This window comes from Petaurus breviceps, unplaced genomic scaffold (assembly GCF_028583685.1).
Source record: "Petaurus breviceps papuanus isolate PSGF00001 unplaced genomic scaffold, PetGlider_PUasm1.0 551, whole genome shotgun sequence".
Taxonomy (NCBI): domain Eukaryota; kingdom Metazoa; phylum Chordata; class Mammalia; order Diprotodontia; family Petauridae; genus Petaurus; species Petaurus breviceps.
This window is the reverse complement of record NW_027186372.1, coordinates 2,646,030-2,669,044: the sequence shown is the minus strand read 5'-3', so window position 1 is coordinate 2,669,044 and position 23,015 is coordinate 2,646,030. Positions and strand designations below refer to the sequence as shown.

General features: G+C 39.4%; 1 protein-coding gene across 3 annotated transcripts in view; it reads left to right on the top strand.

The window, feature by feature from the left end:
- Positions 1-23,015, top strand: part of SH3TC2 (SH3 domain and tetratricopeptide repeats 2) — a 71,639-nt gene that overhangs the window by 2,682 nt on the left and 45,942 nt on the right. For 2 of the 3 annotated variants that reach the window (XM_069102332.1, XM_069102331.1), the window contains exons 2-7: positions 3,479-3,586; positions 5,705-5,832; positions 12,897-13,002; positions 14,246-14,389; positions 16,029-16,230; positions 21,197-21,270. In XM_069102332.1, coding sequence (XP_068958433.1) covers positions 3,479-3,586; positions 5,705-5,832; positions 12,897-13,002; positions 14,246-14,389; positions 16,029-16,230; positions 21,197-21,270 — 762 coding nt within the window. The remainder of the gene's footprint in view (positions 1-3,478; positions 3,587-5,704; positions 5,833-12,896; positions 13,003-14,245; positions 14,390-16,028; positions 16,231-21,196; positions 21,271-23,015) is intronic. The other variant, XM_069102333.1, reaches the window with a different exon arrangement.

Here is a 23,015-nt window from a genome sequence, read left to right as displayed (position 1 = left end):
CTGTGCAACCTTAAGAAAATCACTTGTACCTTCATTCCTTCCCTCTGGTTGTTTTTGTGAAGATCTTGAGAGATCATCTATCTAGAGCTAAAAGAAACATTTCAGGTCATTTTGTCCCATCCCTTCCATTTGACAGATGGGGAAACCAAGGCCCAGAGACGCTTATTGCTTGTGAGCAGCAGAGCTAGGATCTGAAGCCAGATTCTCTGATTCCAAAGGCCAGTCAGTGTTCTCTCCATTGAATTATCCTGCCCCCCCCAATCTCTCACATACAGTAAGACATGTAAAGCACTGTGTAACAATAAAGTGCTATAGAAAGGAAGGAGCCGGCATTGTTTCTGGTCCTCACAATAAACTCTTGGAGGGAAATGGAAAAGTATTATTATCCTCATTTGATAGATGAGGAACCAGGCACAGACAGAGAGCACGGTCTTGCTCCAACTCTTCTTCCCCCTTCTCCCCATGAATTTTTCCAGTGGAAACATCTATGGACCCCCTACGGTGCCTTGTACACAATGAACCCTTAATAAAATGTTTCTTTTTTTTGGAGGGGGGAGGGCAGGGCATTTGGGGTTAAGTGACTTGCCCAAGGTCACACAGCTAGTAAGTATATCAAGTATCTGAGTCCATATTTGAATTCAGGTCCTCCTGGCTCCAGGGCCGGTGCTCTATTCATTGCACCACCTAGCTGTTCCAATAAAATGTTTAGTGAACCTATGGCCACCCCCTTTGACCTCTCTTGCCCACACTGCTAGTGATGCTGAATGTGACACTGAGAGAAGAAATCTTGTGAATTTCTGCAATCTTTCTTAACCTTTGAGATTATCACCTTATAGCTCATCTCCTATTTAATGACAATGAGAAAAAAAAAAATCTACCCACATTGCCTCCATTTCCTTTCCTCTAACACTCACCCCGGACCTTTGCATTTAGCTTCTGAACTCATCACTTAAGTGCAACTACTCTCTCCAAAGTTACCAATGTTTTTTTAAAAATAATTTTAGCAATTAATTTATTGTGTTCATTTGTAGCCATCAATATTACTAAGTATGTTTTCTACAACAGCGCTGGGAGATAGCAGCACAAGGATTCTTATTCTCATTTAACATATGAAGTAACTGCGGCTGGTTACATAGGTAGTAAATGCCCTTTTTCTCTTACATTACATTTTCTCAGGAACATGACTTCCACCTCTCTGGACCTCGGTTTTTCCTTCTGTACAATGGAGGGTTGATCCCAACCTTCTCATAGAAACATTTTAGATGTCTCTTCTACCTAGAAATTCTAATGGTATTCATAAAAATTTAAACAAATAATTAAAAAAACTAACCATTTTCTTCTGATCATTGTCCATTGTTCACAGGATGACAATTCTGAAAATGACCAAAAAAAAAAAAAAGGACAATGAGCAATGTGATCAATTAAAAACATCAAATAGGGATGTGTGTATGATCCTGGCTTAGCTACTTTCTTCCCCATATTCTTCCTCACTGTCACTTTCACACACACATGCGATATCTTTGGGTCAAAGTAGCTACCTTGGTGCCGGAAGGTCCTGAACACTTGTGCTTTGGATAAGTCTTCTTTAACCTTTCTTCCAGTGATGGTAGCTGGCTTCATAGCAAGTGTCTATGATTTCTGGCGTTTTCTGCCATGGAGGGAAACAGGGAGTTTTCAGTTGATAAAATTTAGATGGAAGAACATCCCTGACAGCACTAGCAAGATGTTCTCAGTTGACTCCATGAGTTTCTTGTCCATTTGTTTGATACAAAAAGATGGATTTGGGGCATGTAGAGCATTTATCCCACAATGTATGACCTTCTCATTGACCATTTGTTTGGTTAGAAAAGTTCAAGTCACTTACTTTTGAACTTCATCCAGTTTCTTGTTTCTGCTTTGGCTTCTTCTTTTACCCAGAATATATGCCCTTGTAGAGTTGTTTCCACAGAACTGATAAAGATTCTGGATTTGTCTTCTTGAAGTCCAGAATCTGGCTTCTACTTCCTTAGGAGACATCTTCTTTTGAATAACTTCTTCAGTGGTTAATTGATCTCAGACTTTCTGTTTAACTCTGAGGACCCTGATTTATTGCAATCTGGGAGAATTTAAATTAATTATCATTTAATTATTAGTTAATAATTATTAATTTCAGTGCAACTGAGAGGCTACTGTGGGCACTCCCTCACCAATCTTTTTTGGATTTCCATATATGGACTGGTATTTCTTTAACTTCTGCCCTTTTTGCTATATCTGCCTTTATAGTAGGGCAGCTAGTTGGTGCAATGGATAGAGTGCTGGGCTTGGAAGCAGGAAGACTCATCTTCCTGAGTTTAAATCCAGCTTCAGACACTTACTAGCTGTGTGGCCCTGGGCAAGTCCCATAACCCTCTTTGCCTCAGTTTCCTCAGCTGTAAAATGAACCGGAGAAGGAAACATCAAACCATTCCAATATCTTTGCTAAGAAAACCCTAAATGGGGTCATGAAGAGTCTGGCACAACTCAAATAATCAGACAACAGCTGTAATCTCTCATCATTATCACTCCCTCCTACTCCTCTCCTTATGATACTAATTCTAATACTACTACTATGAATACAAGCTTAAGCTTATATATAACCTTTAGATTTTACAGAATACATTTCATTCATTCTTTCACTCATTCACTCACTTGCTATCTCACAACAACCAATTATGACAAAGTACAGATTATTATCCCCATTGTATAGATGCGTTAATAAATGGGAGAGCTGGAATACACATCCAGGACCTTAAATTTTGGTTCTTTCCTTTTTACCACAGAAACTCTCACTCATGTCCCAGGCACTTAGGGTATCCCTCAAAGGACCCTTCCTCATACCATATCTGGTTTACACAGAGCCTTACTTAGTTCAGGGCTGACAGGCCAATGGATGGGGACAAAAGGAGGTATTCCAAATTTTTTCTAGGTCCATGCCTTATATTACGTGTTCTAAGGGCACTTCCAGGTCTCTTGTAAGGCTTCTTCTAGTTCTAATAGTCTATGTTCTAAAGTCCTTGTAGTTAATATATATATATTGTTCCAAGGTTCCTTCTAGCTCTAACATTCTGTGTTGTAGATCTTTTACAGCTCTGATATCTTATTTTCGAAGGTCTTCTCTGATTCTGGAAGGGCTAATACTCAGTGGGTACCTCTTAGTACTTCCCCCATCGGAATAATTCTGGGGAATGATTGCCTGGCCACACTATTGACTAAAAACTGCCTCTTTTGCCCCACTTACTGGGCTTAGTGGCAGAAAGATCTGAGTTCAAATCCCACCTCAGATGTTTATTGTATGACTGAGCAAATTGTTTAATCTCTCTCAACCTCAGTTTCCTCATTTGTAAAATGAGGGGTTGGACTCAGTTGCCTCCAAGTTTCTTTCTAGCTCTCACTCTATGCTCTTAACCTGGGAATTGCTTATTCCGAGCCTTAATTTTTCTTTTTTTTTTTTTCCCTCCAGGTAAAGAGGCCCCCTCCAATGCACAAGCTCCATCCAATGGACTCAGACAGTCAACAGCCTCAAGAAAAAGCAAGGGAAAATGTGTCCAGTCACAGTCTGTGACATCAGGTATCTAAATACCTAGAGTGGGAGGAGAATTCAATGGGGTATCCCTTTTTTCATTTTCTATATGCATGATAGCAACATTTCCCCCATATCCAGGCTTTCCCTTTTGACCCTCTAGCCTTGTACACACTATCTGAGGCACCTTCCTAATGTACTACTCAGTTCAATGCCCTTCCATATATGTGTATATGTACATATATATATATATAATGGGCATGCATTTATTCATTTTTCCCTTTCTACGAGAAAGAGAGAGAAAGAGAGAGAGAGAGAGAGAGAGAGAGAGAGAGAGAGAGAGAGAGAGAGAGAGAGAGAGAGAGAGAGAGAGAGAGAGAGGAGGGAGAGAGAGAGAGGGAAAGAGAAGGAAGAAGGAAGGAAGGAAGGGAAGAAGGGAAGGAACATAGGGAAGGGAAGGGAATTTTCACAATTGTCATGTACAAAGTTGCATTTCTTATTCTGTATATTGGTCCATCACCTCTCTGTCCTGAGATGGGTAGTGTTATTTTTCAGTTCTCTGTAATCATGACTGATTATTTAGTTGATCGGAATTCTTAAGTCTTTCAAAATTGATCATTTTTACAATATTGATGTTATAGTATAAATTGTTCTGCTTTCTTTACTCTATTATCAATTCATACAAGTTTTTTTCATGTCTTGTTGAAACTATTTTTCCTTCATTCCTTATGCCAAATCTTACATCAAGGATTCTATTGTACTCATATACCAGGATTTGCTCGACCATTCTCCAATTTATCCATAAATTAGCTTCTAGTTTGAGCGACTTCTTTTCTTATAAAAAGAGTTGCCATAAATATTTTTGCACATATAGGACCATAGGCCTACCAGGTCCATCCTGGTTGAAATACATCTTTATATTTTATCTCAAAATTATCTGATCCATGTACTGAAGCCATACCTTGATCCAGTCAAATTGAATGAAACATTGTTTGATCACATCATATGAATTCCCACCTCAATGTCTTCACTCGCATTGTTTCCTGTGCCTGGAATGCTGTTTCCCTCCATCCTTCTTCCCATTCCCTGCCCCTGACTATGTGTGTCATAGGCGTCTTAGGCACTAAGAGTTGGACGGTACCTTGGAGATGATCCAGCCTAACCCTCTCATTTTATAGATGAAGAAACAGTACCAGCGAGAGAAAAGGACTTAGCCAAGGGCATACAGGGAAGGAATGAGTAGCAGAGCTGAGAACTAAGCCCAGGTATGGGGCTCTTGTCCCTGACTTTTTGCTTGATCACTTTAGCTGAGGAAGGCTTACACACGCACGTGTCTGATCTGCTCAATTAGAGTGTGATCCTCCTTTAGAGCAGGAGTATTGTATTTGTCCTCATGTCCATCCTCAACCCTGAGCACATTGCTGGACTCATAACAGGTTTTCAAGAAAGCTTTAATATCATAAAATATCTGATCTGGAAGGGACCTTTGACACTATATACGTCAAACCTGCTATTAATGGACAAGGTAATTGAAGCCCAGAGAAAAGAAATGACTTGTATAAATCACACAGCCAGTCAGTGACAGAAGCAAGGCTAGAACAAAAGGTCCCCTGACTCCCAGCCCTGTAGTCTTGAGATTTCAGCAAGGATATTTTTGTTAGGATAATAACATGCCCCAAATTGTGGGATAGACATCTTAATCTAGAATTTATTTCCTTAGTAAGTGGAATATGTAGCAGGTAACCAAGAGGTCTGAATTTAATTCCCAACCTTGCCATTTTTTTCTCTCTCTCCCCTTTTCTTTGTTTGTTTGTTTCTTTCATGAGCCAAGTTGTGTGAAGTGACTTGCCCAGGGTCACACAGCGAGTAAGTGTCTGATGCTGGATTTGGGTCCTTCTGATTCCAAAGCTGGTGTTCTGTCTACTGAACCACCAAGTTGCCCTGATTTATTTTCCTAATGCTCTTGGGAAACTCATTCCCCTTCCCCTCTGGGCCTCAGTTTCTTCTTTTTGCAAAATGAGTATATTGGATGAGATGGACTCTGATATATTCTAGTTAAAACATTCTGTCACCATATTTGGGAAACCAAGATAGTTATTCCCATTTCAACCCCCTTTATTTCCATATTCCATATTCCACATGCCCATGATGTCTATTTCTTTTCAGAGATCCCCCTCTCTTTCTCTGTGTATAGCCTCTCTGGGCGAGCAATCAATGAACAACTGCAAGAGGCTGCAAGAAAAAGGTTATGGGCCATGGAGAATGACAACAAGGAAGTCAACGCATTGTTCAAGGTGAGAACTCACCCCTGTGTGAAGAGGAGATGGGGATTTCTAAACTATTCTTCAATGGGTGTGGAATGATTGTGCATTTTAACATGGGTGCACCTTACACATATTAAGCACCAGCTGAGAGGACTGCATTATACTAGAGATTGGTGAAGATACAAAATTTCTTTTTCTTTTTTTTACTTAATAATAATTTATTTTTCCAATTACATGTAAAGATAGTTTTTAACATTAATTTTGATAAAATTTTGAGTTCCAAATTTTTGTCCCTCCTTCCCTTCCCTTTCTCCTCCCCAAGACAGTATGCAATCTGATACAGGTTATACATATATAATCATGTTAAACATGTTTCCATATTAGTCATGTTGTGAAAGAATAATCAGAACAAAAGGAAAAAAAAACATGAGAAAGGAAAAACAAAAAAAAAGTGAAAATAGTATGCTTCAATCTTCATTCAGACTCCATAGTTCTTTTTCTAGATGTGTTTAGCATTTTACACCACAAGTCTTTTGTAATTGTCTTGGATCATTGTTTTGCTGAGAGGGTCTAAATCTATCATAGTTGACTTTGTACAATGTTGCTGTTACTATGTACAATGTTTTCCTGGTTCTGCTCACTTCACTTAGCATCAGTTCATGGAAGTTTTTCTGGATTTTTCTGAAATCGACCTGCTCATCATTTCTTACTGAACAACAGTATTCTATAATATTCACTTCAGCCTTCCCAATGGATGGGCATCCCCTCCATTTTCAATTCTTTTCCACCACAAAAAGAGCTGCTATAAAATATTTTTGTATGTGTGGGTCCTCTTCCCTTTATTATAATCTCTTTGGGATACAGACCTAGTAGTAGTATTGCTAGATCAAAGGGTATACACAGTTTGGTTGCCCTTTGGGCATAATTCCAAATTGCTCTCTAGAATGGTTGGATCAGTTCACAACTCTACCAACAATGCATTAGTATTTGAATTTTTCCACATCCTCTCCAACATTTATCATTTCCCTTTTCTGTCATATTAGCCAATCTGATAGGTATGAGGTGGTACCTTGATACAAAATTTCAATAAGACACAGTACCAGCCCTTGTGGAGCTTATGCTCTGTTAAGGGAAAAGATTCAAAAACTGTCATTAGTACAATGCATGATAATCGTACTAGAAAATTATGAGACAAAATACTTTGTAAAATGCAATAGGAAAGGTCTGTATTAATGGGGCATACCAGGGAAGGTATCCTGGAAGAGGTGACATTTTGGTTAAGTTTTAAAGTAGAGGTAGTTTTTGTACTTGGTAAAAAGGTGGTAGACTACAGATATGGAATAAAGCATACCCTGTCAGGTGCCAGTTTGTTTTGCTTAACTGTTCTTAATTACAAGAGAGGGATCTATTGGGAATATATGGCAGTATATACAAAACATCAATGATGTTCAGTTTAAGAAAAATGGAAGGGAAAAGATGAGAGTAAAGGTCTCTAAATATGTAGAATTTGGCAAAATAAAAGACACTTTTCAGTAAAATGACAGCAGTGATGGATTAAAAATATAGCATAGAAGTCTTTGGCTTAAGATTAAGGTAAACAAAATTAATAAGTGAATCGAAAGACACTAATTTAATTTGCAATGTTGGAGAATCTCTCCCTTAGATATTTTACAAGGTATCAGGAAACTCCAGGAATTTTCCTCCTTTCATAGAGAGGTGGGGAACCACAAATGTTCCATGTTACATCTTATACCAGACACAGTTGTTGTGTCATTTGGTTTTAGTGCACTGTGTTTCTTTGTGACAAGAGAGGATATTCTGGGCAATGTCTATGGCATAAAAACTTCTCAAATGACTTTTAAAATGTTGGGCAGGAGTTCGGCAGAAAAAGATGGGGAGAAAAAAGATTCCAGCTGCAGTGAATAGCATGATTCAGACAAGGAGGTATGAGAGAACAAAGCATTGAGAGACAGCAGTCCAGTTTGATTAAAGCATGATGTGTGTGAAGGGGAGTGACTGGAGCTACGGGGGCTACTGGACTGTGAATCTTGAGTGCCCAGATAAAGAAAGTAGTCTGAACTTTGTTATTATCTAGTTCAATTGTTTTTCAGTCATGTCCCACTCTCTTTGATCTTGTTTGGGGCTTTCCTGGCAAAGATACTGGAGTGGTTTGCCATTTCCTTTTCCAGCTCATTTTAAAGTTGAGGAAACTGAGGCAAACAGGATTAAATGACTTGCCTAGGATCACAAATTAGTAAGTCTGAGGTGAGATTTGATCTCAGGAAGATGAGTCTTCATGACTCTAGGTCAGGTACTCTATCCACTGAGCCACCTAGCTCCCCTATAAATTTTACTTAGGGAGAAATATGTTGCTCCTGAAGACTTCTGCATGGAAGCAAGACCTGACTAGGTATGAATGAGAAAGTGTTCTGATAATTGTATGAAGGATAGATTGAAGGGGAGAAATGGAAGTAGGAATGTGTGTTAGGAGGTATTTGGAATAGCCTGGGTGGGTGGTTATGAGGACCCAATAATAGGTTGGTGGAAGAAGGAATAGATAAGAGGTGACAGATTCAAGAAACTTTGATGCATCTTGGTAACTAGTTAGATGGAAATAGTAAGAAGAAGGAATAGTCAAAAAGATAAAGAACTTCAAGGTTAGATTGCTAGAGGGATTGTCATCACGAATGCTGAAGTCTCGGGGGACGAAGATGGAAGTTAGAGTGGGGAGGTCATGACTGTGAGCCAGATACTACTAATCTTATAGTAAAGTTGAAAAATGACGGACTGAATAGAGATGTAAATAGGAAAATCCTCGAGGAATGGGTGGTCTAGAAGTGTCAACTGGAAGCAAGGAGTTCACTTCTCTATTATCCTGGATCTGTGATTTGTGGGAGTGATGGAATGAGTAGGAACTTATCCAGAGCTGGGTTTCTCTTAGAAAGAAGCGATAGAATGAATATTCTTTGAAACTTCTAGAATTTCTGGTAACCTGTACACAATAGAATGCGGATAACCAATAGTTCAGGGCTTAGTCTGATAAATGAAGAGTTATGAGTTCAAATCTTTAGGCAGTGAGGTGGTGAAGTGGTTAGAGGGAGAAGTTTGATATCAGGAAAGCCTGAGATGTACTCCTGCCTCAGACACTGCCAAGTTGTGTGACCCCAAGAAAGTACTTAAGCTCTCAGTCTGTTTCCTCAGCCAGAAAGGGGTTTTACTGCATGGCCTCCAAGATCCCTTCTCATTCTAATCAATCATCTAAAATCCTGTGCCCCTCAGTGGGGCTGGATAGGCAGAAATATAACATTAGATAACAGAAAGCCTCTCCTACTCGGCTCGATTGCTGGTGCTTTCCACTCAGAGGCTGCCTCCCATCTGTTCAGTATTCAACTTGTATGTACTGATTTGTGTATATGCTGTCTCTCCCATTAGAATGTAAGCTACTTGAAGAGAGGTGGGAGTTTTTGCTTTTTCTTTGTATGTCCAGACTTAGCACAATGCCTAGAACCTTGTCAGCTCTTAATGGACACTTGCTGATTTTTAACTGATTGGTTTACAAAACACTTTACATTCTCTGTCTTCTTTAATCCTCACAATAACCCTAAGAGGGAGTTATTGTTCAGTCATTTCAGTTGTGTCTGACTCTGTGACCCCATTTGGGGTTTTCTTGGCTAAGATGCTGGAGTGGTTTGGCATTTCCTTCTCCTGATCATTTTACAGATGAGGAAACTGAGGCAAACAGGGTTAAGTGACTTGCCCAGGGTCACACAGCTAGTGTCTGAGGCCACATCTGAACTCAGGTCTTCCTGACTCCAGGACTTGTGCTTTAGCCATTGAGCCTCCTACTTCCAAGTCAGCTGAATTCAGTTCTTTAATCACAAAATCATTATTATTTTGAAATCTAAGAAGAAATACAAATATCAAAGTAAATTTAAAGGAGAAAATTTCAACATTTAGTTATAAGAGAAGTCAGAAGACAATCTAGTAGTATGAGAATAAATTCTGAGCTCATCATGGGCCAGAGGTCAGAAAGTAATTCTTTATCATAAAATTACAAGATCATAGATTTAGAACCTGAAGGCATCTTAGAGGCCTTTTAGTCCAAACCCATCATTTTACAGATGGGACTGAGGGACAGAGAGATTAAATAGCTTTGTCAGGGTCACGTAGCTAATAAATGTCTGAGATAACATTTGAAACCAAGTCTTCCTGACCTCACGCCCAATGCTCTGTTCACCAAACTGTGCTGCCTCTTAATCACAGAAATTCAGGGTAGAAGAGAACCTCAGAAATCATCTAATTCAATTCAGATCAGCGCGAGATGGCTCTTTACAATGACAATAATGATAGCTACATACACAATGCTTCAATAAGATTTCCAAAGTGTTTTACATATGTTATTTCATTACGTCTTCACAACAATCCTGTTAGGTAGATGTTATTATCCCCATTTTATAGGTGAAAAAACTGAGGCCAAGAGAGTTCAAATGACTTGCCAAAGGTCACACTGCTAATAATTCTCTGAGGCAGGATTTGAACTTAGCTCTTCTTGATTCCTAGTCCTATATAAACACTACTCTAACTAGCTACCTCATAAGAACTCTAACAAATCAATATTAAAACTCTCTGTGAAGTACACTGGTCATAGGGAATCCCCAATCTCTAGATAACTCATCCTATTTTGGGAGGGTCTAATTTTTTGGAAGCTTTTCTTATATGGAACCAAAAATCTGCTTCTCTGCAACTTATATCAACTGCTGCTAGTTCTGTATTTGGGGGTCACTCAGGACGAGCAGAATGTCTTTTCCACACAACAGCCTACTTCAGCTGCTTGAAGGCAGCCATCATGTTACCTCTAAGCTACCTTGTCCTTCCTGACTAAACATCATGGGATCATAGGTTTTTAATTTCGTCTGATTCTATGCTATTGTCTTGCAGTCAGCCCCTCATCAGCCTAGCTGTCTTCCTCTTAACCCTGTCCAACTTATTGATTATGTCTATCTTAAAATGTGGTATCTGGGATTGATCATGACACTGCAGATGTGGTCTGATTATGGCAGAATTCAGCGGAATTATTACCTCTTGTCTCCTGTACACTATGCTTCTCTTAATGCAGATCAGACATATATTACATTTTTCGGCTATTATGTTGCATTGTTGATTCATACTGATCTTTTGACCTACTCAAATATCTAGGACCTGTTGTTTAGTCATACTTTCCTCACTTTGTACTTGGTAAGTTAATTTTTGAACCCAAGTATGAAACTTTACATTTATTTCTATTACATTTTATCTTTTTTGATTCAGCCCATCTCATCTCTCTAGCCCAGTGATGTCAAACTCAAATAGAAATGGGGTCACTGAACTACATAAGGATCCCTACAGTCTGCATATTATCTTATTTTTAAAATGTAATGTTTTCTATGTTTTATTATATCTTTGTTCATTTTTCTAAATATTTAAACCTGCTTCAGCCATACTTGGGAGCATTTTGGGCAGTGGGCAGCCTCTGGGTGGTACATGTGATACTCTGCTCTGGTTTATTGAGATCTGCCTGGATCCACATCCTGTCATCTAATGTGTAAACTGTGCCTTTCAACTTCTGTCACATGCCTATGATATCACCAAGGCCACATATTAATATCTTTTTCATAAGGATGGTAAATACTTTACTGAAATCAAAGTAACTATTATCTATTACATTGAATATTTTTCTTTCTTTTTTTGTTTTTGTTTTCAGCAATGAGATAGGATGTGCCTTGTTCTCGATGAAGCCACCTGCTCTTTTCTGGATTTTTATCACTTTATTTTCTAGATCTTCAGGAACCAGCTCTTTAACAACACTTTCTAGAATTTTGCCAAGAAAAAAAAGTCAGGTTCTCTGAGATATAGTCTATAGATGCCACTTTTTCAACTTGAAAATCAAGACATTTACTTTTCTCCAATATTGTAATGTAACAATTTGCTTATTTTCTATGATTTTTCAAAGATCATTGACAGTGTCGCAGGAGTCACATCTTACAATTCTTCCAGGACCCTAGAATATAACTCATATAAACTGGTGATAGAGATTAGTTAATTTTTGCAGGTGAAAAAATCTCAGAGTCCAAAGCAACCTCAGTGTTCATAGAGTCCAACCTTGTACAAGAATCCTTGCTATATAATATCCCCAGGTAATTATCCAGCCTCTCTTGAGGATGTCTAATGAGCAGGAACTGATTGCTTCCCAAAGCAACTCATTCCACCCTTGAATAACTTTAATTGTTAGGAAGTTTTCCCTTAAGTCAAGCCTCAGTTCACTTCTCTGCAGCTCCTAAACCAATTAAAAAAAAAAAACAAACCAAAAACAATCAACCAAAGCTTTTTGTTGTCCTTCACGTTTTCAGTATCTTTAGCTCTCTTTCTGGTCAATTTTCCTATACCCATTTATGTACATGACAGAACCTTTTACAATATAACTGAATTCACCTATTTATGTACATGATAGAACCTTTTACAATATAACTGAATTCTGAACTCTGTTGACACTATTTACAGGACATTGCAGACACCATGTTGTATAATGTATATAATGTATAACAATGGCCTGAGGTCAGAGAACCTGTGTTGGATTACTAAGACCAGTGTGTAAGTTAACTCTGTGACCCTGGGCTAATCACTTAACTTCTCTGAACTTCAAATTTCTCATCTTTAAAATGGGGATAATAATGCTTGTACCACCTAGCTCACAGAATCATCGTGGAGATTGTGCTTTGGAAACATATAATTGTCATATGAGATGGGAATTACCATTCTAATTGCAAGGAATTCTGCCCCTATCATGCAAAGTCAGAAGCTAAGGTCAGAGTTTTCTGAAGAACAATTTTAGCTATATTACCTTTATTATATTTTTATTCATTTTTCTAAAAATTTCAACCTGGTTCAGACTGACTTGGGAGCATTTTGGGCAGTGGGCAGCCTCTCCCTATCACTAGGTCTTAACTTTTTCCTTTGTAAAATAAGTGGATTAGAAACTCAATGAGCTCTTAGAGCCCTTCTAATATGATGTTTTATATTGTCTCATTGGTTTTGTTTGGTTGTTTTTTGTTTTTTAGGAGCTCTCGGCTCGACTTGTTTCTATACAAGTTGATAAAGATCAGTTCATTATCACCTTCAAGACTATTGAGGAAATATGGAAGTTCTCTACATATCTGAATCTAGGTAAAGCAAAGGCTGAATGGAAAACAATTTGCATCTCTAGAAGATATTTTAGTTTACAAAGTACTTTCCCTACAACATCCCCATAATGTATATAGTGCTTGGATTACCATGCCCTTTCTTTGTGTACATAATGTTTCTGTCCATATTCGGTATTCCATTTTACAGGAAGGAAACTGAAGCTCAGGGAGATTAGAGTACAAAATAGAGGATGTGTTTGAAAGGGGTGGGAAGTGCTATTTAAGGTCCTAATAAAGAAAATAGATAATTTTGAATTCAGGGCAAGAAGGGAGATCAGGGGAAACTTAATGAAGGAGCTGTCACTGAGCTGGGTCTTGAAGAATAGGCAGGATCAGTAAAGGGAGATGGAGGGAGTTGGGGAAGAGACAGGACATTATTGGTTAGGTCGTGAGGGTGGGGAACCTATGGCCTATTTATACTTCATTTTAAGGTTTATGGTGTTTTGCACTGATTATATAATTTTATTCTTACAACCCTGTGGAAGTAGGTGCTATTATTATTCCCATTTTACAGATGAAGAAACTGGAGGCTGATAAAGGTTAAATATCTTGCCCAGGGTCACATCATTAATAGCTGATTAAGGCAGGCATTGAGCTAAGACCTTTCTGTCTCAGATAGCTGCTTCAAAATAAAATGTGGGTTATTGTTATCAAGTCATTTAACTTCACTGTCCCTCAGTTTCCCAATCTGTAAAATGGGAATGATGATACCTATAGTAAGTGCCTCATAGTGTTGGTTTTTTTTTTTTTTGGCTTTTTGGAGGGGGGAAAGCAGGGCAATTGGGGTTAAGTGACTTGCCCAAGGTCACATGGCTAGTAAGTGTCAAGTGTCTGAGGCTGGATTTGAACTCAGGTCCTCCTGATTCAGGACTGGTGCTGTCTTCACTGCACCAATTAGCTAATCTTGGCAAAGCTCTTTCTAAACTATAAGGTGCTATATAACTGTTAGCTTTTAATATTAAAAGAAGACGTTGGAGTAGAAGGGAAGCATTTGGAATCAGGAAGGTCACAATTAGTTACTCCCACTTGTAAAATCACATGACTGTTGTTGTAAATCCCTTCTGGAATTCTCTGGCCCACCCTCCGTTGTCCAACATTCCAAACTCTATGTGAGGCAGATAGGATTTGGGACAGAAAGAAATCTAAGGTTAAGAAGAAACCCCAAAGAGGCTTGGCTAAGGACCACACTGGCTTGGCACGTCATTCTGTGGCTTGATTCTCCACAGGCCACGTGTCTCTCTGCCTGGAGCAACTCCTCTTTGACCACAACTATTGGCTTAAATGCAAATTAGTGGAGGACACCAAGATTCATGTCACAGTCAATGAAGAACACCTAGAGGCTATTTACCAAGGTCTCCTGGTGCAGGAAGGTAAGTCATTCCTAGTGATGCCGATGGCCAGGTCTTTGTCTCCTGGATTAGGCAGTCAGGTACAATGAAAAGAACCCGAGATTTGGAGAAGGAGGTCCTAGGTTTGATATCCTGCTCCATTTACTACCTGACTGATCTTGGTGGGAACTTGCTTGTCATCTCTCGGTCTTGATTTCCTCATTGTCAAATGATGGACTTGGAGTAGATGATTTCTAGGTCCATAGGCTATGTTCTTAGAAGAGCAGTTTTGTAAAGTTTTGCCTGGCATATAATAGTTGCTTAATAAATGTTTATTGACTGACTTTGTGAGCATCTGGTCATTGTTCCTTGACTTTGGACCTCTTCTTCAGCTCTATTCTATTTAATACTTTTATCAATGATCACTGTTCTATGGATGTGTGTATATCTATCTATATCTATATCTCAAATTTGTGGATGGCACATACCTAAGAGAAATAGCTAATGTTTGAGATATCTGTTAGGATCCAAAAAACATCGCTACACAGGCTGGAACCATAAGCGAAACCTAACAAATTAAATGTTAAAGGGATAATGTAAAATTTTGCATTTAGCTTTAAAATGTCAACTGTAACCAAATTTTCTCATCTGTAAAATGTATAGATTGTACTACATTGTTTTCTGGATCCATGATCCTATTATTTCAGATATAGAATAGGGGAAATGTAAAATATTAACTGTGCATGTACAAGATCGGAAAGATTTAGCCAGGCACCAACTTATTTGAAAAAGATTTGGGAGTTTTAGTGGTCTACAAGCTTAATACTATGATACAGTGACTGTAAAAGTAATTCAACCTTAAGTTGCAATAATAGAACAAGGGAGGCAATTGGTTCCCTCTCTTCCCCCTGCCCAACAAATATCTTGGTTGGTCTGATCAGAAGATATCTATAGAGTTTTCTGTTTGCTTCTCATTTAGCTCTATGTAATCTTAATTATCACATTTCTAAAATGACATTAAAAAGCAAAGGTGTGATTAGGAGAAAGATAATTTGAATAATGAAAGAACTAATCATATCATGAAGAGAATCATTTGAAGGAGCTGGGAATGTTCAGCCTGGAGAAGACTTTAGGGGAGCATGTTCTCTCATATCTTCGGGTATTTACAAGTCTATCAGGAGTTAGAAGACTAGACTTACCTTTTGGGGCTCCAGAAGGTAAGCCCAGGAGCTGTGGGTGGAATTTGCAAGGAGCATGATGTTGGCTCAATGTAAGAGACAACATGTGAACAAGGGGAGCCCAGGGAGCTGGTGAGTGACCCATCATGAGCACTGTAGGTATTCAAACTATGGCTGGATGGCCACTTCTGAGAGCTATGGAAGGGATGCTCACTTCAGAGAAGGGGTTGGATTAGGTGACCTCTAAAGTCCCTTCCAGATGGAAGATTCTGTGCTTATCTTTCTTCATTCCCTTAAAGCTAATTGATTATCTCCAACTTATCCTGTATATAATGTGCTTGTACATAGTTCTTTGCATGTTGTTTCCACCACTGGATTGTGAATTCCTTGAGATCAGGGGCTGTTTTTGCCCTTTTTTGCAAACCCAGAGCTTAGCACAATGCCTGTTTCATAGCAAACACTGAATAAATATTTGTTGATGTATTTTATATCATTGTTTGTAGGTCATTTCTCCAGGACTTTGCACACTGTCCTTCGTTCAGGAGAGAAGGATGGTGGAGAGTACCTGAGGCTCTGCAAGAATGAGTTGATTTATGTCAAGAACAACAAAGAAGAAGCAGACTGTGAAGGCACCTCTTTGCTGACTGGTCTTCGGGGCTTGGTACCTGTTGCAGCTATAGAACCACTGTCCCTCCCCTTCCACCAGTGAGTAATGAGATACTAGACTGAGTGGCATCCTCTAGACTGCCTACACATTATGAGTGGTTCCAGTCTGAAATTAACAGGAAGCGGGAATCCTGAGAGCAAATGGGCATTGAGAGAGACTTTTCTGGATTGGCTGAATGAATCAAATATGTCTTTGAAAATTCTATATTCAAGTTCTGTGTTCTGGTCCCTGAGAGAAGAATATGAGCCTTTCCTCTGTCAAAAGTTCTAGTTATCTGGAGAACTAAGAGAGTTATTGCTGGTATTAATAACTTTCCTTAAGTCTGACAATCTTCCAAAGTCACCCTTTACAGCAAAACCATAATAATCATTCACATTTCTATCATAAGAACACTTATGATCATAGCATTCAGAGTTGGAAGGTCACCTTGGACAACCCCTCAGATTAGGAAACTGAGATCCAGAAAAAAGACAAGATGATATATTATGCAGCTATTAAAGGGACAATACCAGAATTAGAATTCAGCTTTTCTGACTCCAAACTCAATGTTTTCCAGGCTGTCTCTGCACAACACAAAGTGCTTTTACTTCCTGACAACTCTCTATATTGTTACTATTGAGGTTATGATTATTAATCTGAAAGATGAGGAAAGTAAAGCTTATGGGATCAAAATATAAATTGAAAGCTAGAATGGACCTTAGATGCCATCTAGTTCAATTACCTCCTTTTATAGATGAGGAAACTGACATCCAGAGAGGATAAATGATTTGTCCATAGCCACATAGGTACCACCAGAATTTGAGCCTAAGTCCTTTGACTCCAACTCTAGGGACTCTGAACTTGATGCCATGTCTACTGATTTCAAGTCCAACAATCTTTCCATTATACTACTGAACCTCTTTAAGCCCTTAGACAAGAGGTTTTTCCATAGCTCTGAGACATACTAGTTCACTGCTATCTCCCTGAATGTAATGTGATGGATTTAGGGGTTTCCAATTAAACAACTCAATCCAATGCAATCCAGAAAACATTCGTTAAGTACCTTTTATATTTGGGGCCCTTTGTTTAGCAGATTTGGGAAAAGGACAGTATAAATAAATAGGTTCCATTCTCTGTATTCATAGAGTTCACAAAAGAGAGACAATTGCACTCAAAAAACTATAATTCTTAAAATACCTTGAGCATAGCAAGGATTGTAGAACGTTTAGCTAGGGGACCACATTAGAGACCATCTAGTCCACTGACATTCAAATGCTTTGATCATGCATGCCTATTAGTTGTCTTTTTCTCCCTGATGAATGTACTGGTGATTGTGGTGGTAGCCTGGGGATTGTCTCAAAGGAACCTACACAACTCTTCCAGTGGATGTCCAAATTAGTTAGGTTATAGCTACCTAGAGGGACCAATATCTTTCTCAGAAAGAGAAAGTTGGGAGCTTACATGACAGTGGCAGTGGGAGAATGGGTTTTATACTGTAATGGTCAAAGGTGGCGTGGTAATGTTGGATAGAAGCTTCATGATCAGCTAGTGATTTTTGTGACTTTGGGCAAGATATCTCCCCTCACTGGACTTGTTTCTGCCTTTCTACAAGGGGAGTGGAATGTTCTAGAGCAGTAGTGTCCTAAGTGGTGTCCATGACATTACCCAAAGGTTTGTGTAGGAAGATAGATTCCATCTTATCCTTTCCACAATCACTAGCTAATCATATTATTTAACAGAACTGGGGATTTTTCTTTGACTAAATCCAAGGTTCATACTAGTCCATCACAGATACAGATGTGAGGTGTAATGATTGATGAGAATTCAAAGGAAAGAAAGCATGTGTCTGAATGAGGGGAGGGGTAGAGATCAATGAAGTCATCTTGATATAATGGAAACAGTCCTGGATTGAGAAATGTGTGTGTTTAGTCCCAATTCTCTCTCTGACTATGTGTGATCTTAGGCAAATTACTTTTATCTAAATTTTATTTTCATTATCCATAAAAGAAAGCATTTAGACTATATTATTTCTAAGATGCCTTTCCATTTGAAATTCTGTGACTAAGTTAGACTCATAGAATGTTAGAGCGAAGGCGATTTTCCCGAAGTCAGAGGGCTGATAAATATTGGAAATAAAACTTGAATCCAGGTCAAGAAGATCTAAAAAGGAAGACTCACATAATGAACGGCCAATTATGTAGCTGGTTGGGAAAGCATGGTATATGTGGTGGAGTATCACAACACAGCATTTAAGTGTTAGGGTGGAACTAGAATGTGGCGGACCTTGAATTCCAGGACAAGAGATTTAATTTTTATTCTGGAGAAAATGGGGAACCACTCATGGTTTTGGAGCAAGGAAGTAGCAATGATCCCTGTTTTAGGAAGGGAAGTACATGTAGGCAGATTAGAGTGGGGAAGAGTAGAGACCAATTAGGAAGCCAAGGTAATACTCCAGATGAGAGGTAATGAGGACCACAACTGGGGGTGGGTGTTGGGAGGAAGTCTTTGAGTACAAGAGTAATTGTGGAGGTAGACTGCGTTGGGGGAAAAAGAAAGAATCATAGATTTCTGAAATGTCAAGCCTATATGAATAGGACAATGAGAGGACATGAGAATTTTTTTTGAGAGGGTCTCCTTATTTCTTCCAGACTGGAAGTGTAAAGCTACTCACAGGCCTAATCAAACTATCAACACTATCAACTAGTATGGAAGCTTTACTTTGCTCCACTTTTTTTCCTGACATGGGCTGGTTCACACCTCTATGGGCATCATGGTCCAGGGGCCTTGACCATATTAGTTTTGGCCTTAGTGCGAATGCCAGATCAGCTTTGCCCCACTGCACTAAGACAATCCAACTCAAGTGATTCATGTACCTCAGCATTCCCTGATGGCAGGATTACAGATGTGATGTAACACTACTACACAGTAAGAACTACACATGTAGTGTTGTTATGAGATATTTAGGACATCGTGTTAGGTCAAACTACTCAGCACCAAGGAGATTTCTCCTGTCCTGACCTTCCTCAATAATAATGATGATGATAGCAATAACGCTCATTTCTAGGGTGCGTTAAGGCTTTAAAAGCCCTTGCCTTGAAACCATTCTGCAAGGAAGGAAGAGCAGCATTATCCTCACCTCATATTTTTTCCTGAATAAATGTTTACTGAATGCCTGGCCCTGGACATGGCGATTTTTTTCCACCACAAGAAAGCAGCATGAGCTCTTCACGAGTTCAACTGCAGAAATGATTACAAAGGTGAAAAGTGAACGCCACTTAGTTTTAAGACAACTGACTTGAGCCAGGAGACTTTTCTTATACCAGAGCTAAGGGAACATGGAAAAAAAGCGTTAGGAAAGTCCGCCCTTTGCTTTGCCTTTATGCTCTCCTCAGTCTCGCAAAATTGTTCCTTCACGAAGCAACGAAGATGAGCTAGTCCCGTTATCATTTGTTTCTTGCCTCCCCCCTTGAAACAATGGCACAATGGTCAGAAGGTGGGTGAGCTGTTGCTCAGGATGACCTAATCAAAAAGTGAACTGATATGGTTGCCAGCATGACTGAACACAGAACTAAGAACCTTCACAAAGATAAGCTTAATTTCCAGAGAAGCTGGGATTGAGGACAGGACAGAAAAGTGAAATGATAGAGTTCTAAGAGCAGGAATCTCTGATGTATGAGGAGGGTGCTTGGAATACTGGATGCCTTGGGAAACAAAAGGAGCACATGAAATGATTTGTAGGTCATCACATAGATAAGAAGTATTAGGGCAATGATTCTCATATCGGGCTTCTTGAATCCTTTCTAAAGCAACATTCGAACCCAAGTTAACCATATTTTGGGGGAAGTCCAGGACTTCTTTTGATGCATGATGATGTGGCAGAGGAGATCCTGGATTCTTGAATAAGAATGATAGCTGACATTTCTATTGTACCTTAATGTTTTTGAAGAGCTTTAAATATATTATCTCATTGTATCTTTATAAGAAACCTATAAGGTGGAGGCCTTTGTTATTCCTATTTTGTAGATGAGAATTCTGAGCCTCAGAAAGATTCCGTGACTTGTCCAGGACCACTTAAGAATTCAGTGTCTGAAGCTGGACTTGAATGCAGGTTTCCTGCCTCCAAATTCAATAGGTGGTCATGCCACTCTGCCTTTCCTTTTTTTTTTTTAAGCCTTTTGGAGGCTGAAGAGGGGCAGTTGGGGTTAAGTGACTTGCCCAAGGTCACACGGCTAGTTTTGTGTTAAGTGTCTGAGGTTGGATTGAATTCAGGTCCTCCTGACTCCAGGGCCAGTGCTCTAGTCAGTGTGCCACCTAGCCACCCCCACTCTGTCTTTCCTTGAAAACCTAGATTCTTAGTTCTAGTGAGCTCCACCAAGCTAGGAAAGCTTGGTTATGGGCCCAGCTTAGCTAAGCTCAGAACTACTCATCAGGCTGGCTACAGGTGATGCGTTTTTCATTCATAATAACTTTCAGAGGTCATCGTCCAAATCAAAGAGGGGTTATAATCTAAACTGGCAGAGGAAGAATCAACACTGACAAAACCATGGAAATTTAAAGTGTGGAGATATGGAAAGTAGAGGTATCTAGCTGTTTAAATCCCAGCTCTGCCATTGTTTCCTCAACTCTAAAAGGAGGGGGTTGGAGTAGAACTACAATCCCTTCTAGCTCTGAATTCTATTTCCTGGCACAAAGCAGGCACTTAATAAATGTGACTAAATCTGCGAACGTCAGGGCCATAATTAAAATGCCTTCATCTACCTCGTAGGCCTTGTTAGGCCTATACCATCTTGTAGTATAGGAGACTGTGCCCAGAAATCAAGAACTAGCCCCCATGGATTGGCTGAGGGGGAATTTAACAGCAAGAAAATGCTAGAAGATCTCTAGTGATTCAGCTGACCAGTGGTCTGCTCAACTGAAAAAAGAACTCCATTGGTTCTTGGTTTCCTATTCATTGTTCTTTCTGGAATACAGGCTTGTTGATATAAGAAGATGAGATTTTTGACTTCACCATTTCTCCATTGGCAGATGGTTCCTAAAAAACTATCCGGGGACCTGTGGCATCTATAGGAAGAATGATTGGACAGGCTCCTATCAAATTGGTATGTTAGAGCTGATAAAAATGACTGTTGAGCCTTCTGTGGGGCATCATCTGCAGGAGGCACTAACATGTTTATTGAATGATTGAATGGAAGATAGTAAAACAGAGATCATGTAATCCAACCCCTTCATTTTAGAGATGAAAAAACTGGGGCCTAGAGAACTGAATAACCCAGGGTTGTATTTCTTTGAAAATATTCATAGACATATTATTTCAGGACTGGAAGGGAACTTAGCACTGGAAAGAACCTTGAAAATAATTTAGTGTGATTACATTATTTAATAGGTGAGGAAATTGAGATACAGGTGACTTGTTCAGAGTCACCTTCCTGTAAAACTTTTCATAGACTCAGAGCTAGAGAGTGGAAGAACCCTTAGAGTCCATCTAATCTAATTGTCTCATTTTGTGGATGGAAAAGCTGAGACCCACAAAGGATATCTCACTCACTCAAGGTCACAAAGTGACAGAGCAAGGTCTTCCAGGTCCCAGGCCAGGATCACATCTACAATGCTTTCTCTTGTAGATGTTTGTGTACTCTCCCCATCACTTGAACTTATTGGCTTCTTCCCAAATGTCTTTATCATTTACCCATTGTACTAGGTGGGAGGGGACAACACAACAAAAAGCCAAGAACTAAAATAGTGAGTTCTTGTTTAGAACTCTAAACTGAACTCATGATCTGTTCTTATATAACGAAGCCAATGTAGTGGGGGACGCAGATGAAAATAACCATAATAGAACTCAGTTCTATTCTGCTTTATAAGTTTACAAAGTACTTTGCCCCTTTATAAGTTTATAAAGTACAGTTCTCCCTGAAGGGAATTGTAAATATTATGTCTATTATATAGATGAGGAAACCAGAGTGACTTGCCTCTGGTAGTTAGGGGCAGAGCCAGGGTCCAATTCTAGGTCTAAGCATTCTTTGTGTGATGACTAATAGTTAGTGAGCTAATGGTTAGCCTTTTAATTTCATTACAGATTGTCAACCATCATAGTAGGTAAAATACTGGTCACTGTCAGAGACACTAATTAGCAGGTTGCCAGAATTTCCCAAAGCCTGGAATGGTAGAGTGGGAAGGAACCTTTGAACTCAGAATATAGAATATGAGGACTGGAAGGGAACTGAGAGATTTCAATCACTTTTCAGCAATGTCATAAGGAGGGCTCCTTCTTGAGGCACAGGCTAGACTAGATGGTGCTCAGATCATTTCCAATTATAGTGTTCTATGATTCTACAATTCAAGATCCATTCTAAGTCCTTAGTTTTACTTAATTTTCATTGAAAAGACTGAAGTCCAGGGAGGAAAAACCCTGTGGGAACATAGAACAAGTTAGGGACAGACCTGGAATTAGGAATCACATGTTCTGACTCTCAGATCAACAGTTTTCTTAGAGTGACGCAGAATCCCAGAATCTGAGAACTGGCCACCCCTGGGGTCATCCCATCCAGTCCAAACCCAAAAGGAATCTTCCCTATGGTATTCCTGACTGTGCTCATTCAGCCTCTGCTGATGACAATCAAGGAAAGAGAATCCATTACCTCCCAAGGCAGCTCATTCCACAATGGTACAGCTCGAATTGTAAGGAAGTTTGATCAGAGCAAAAACCCTATATTTGCCCTTTTACATCTTTTCCCTATCGTTCCTGGTTGTGCCTTCTGAAGTCAAACAAGTCCGATCCCTCTTTGATGTGATAGCCCTTCAGACGGCTGAAGACAGCTATTATCCCCCCCCCCCCCCCCCCCCC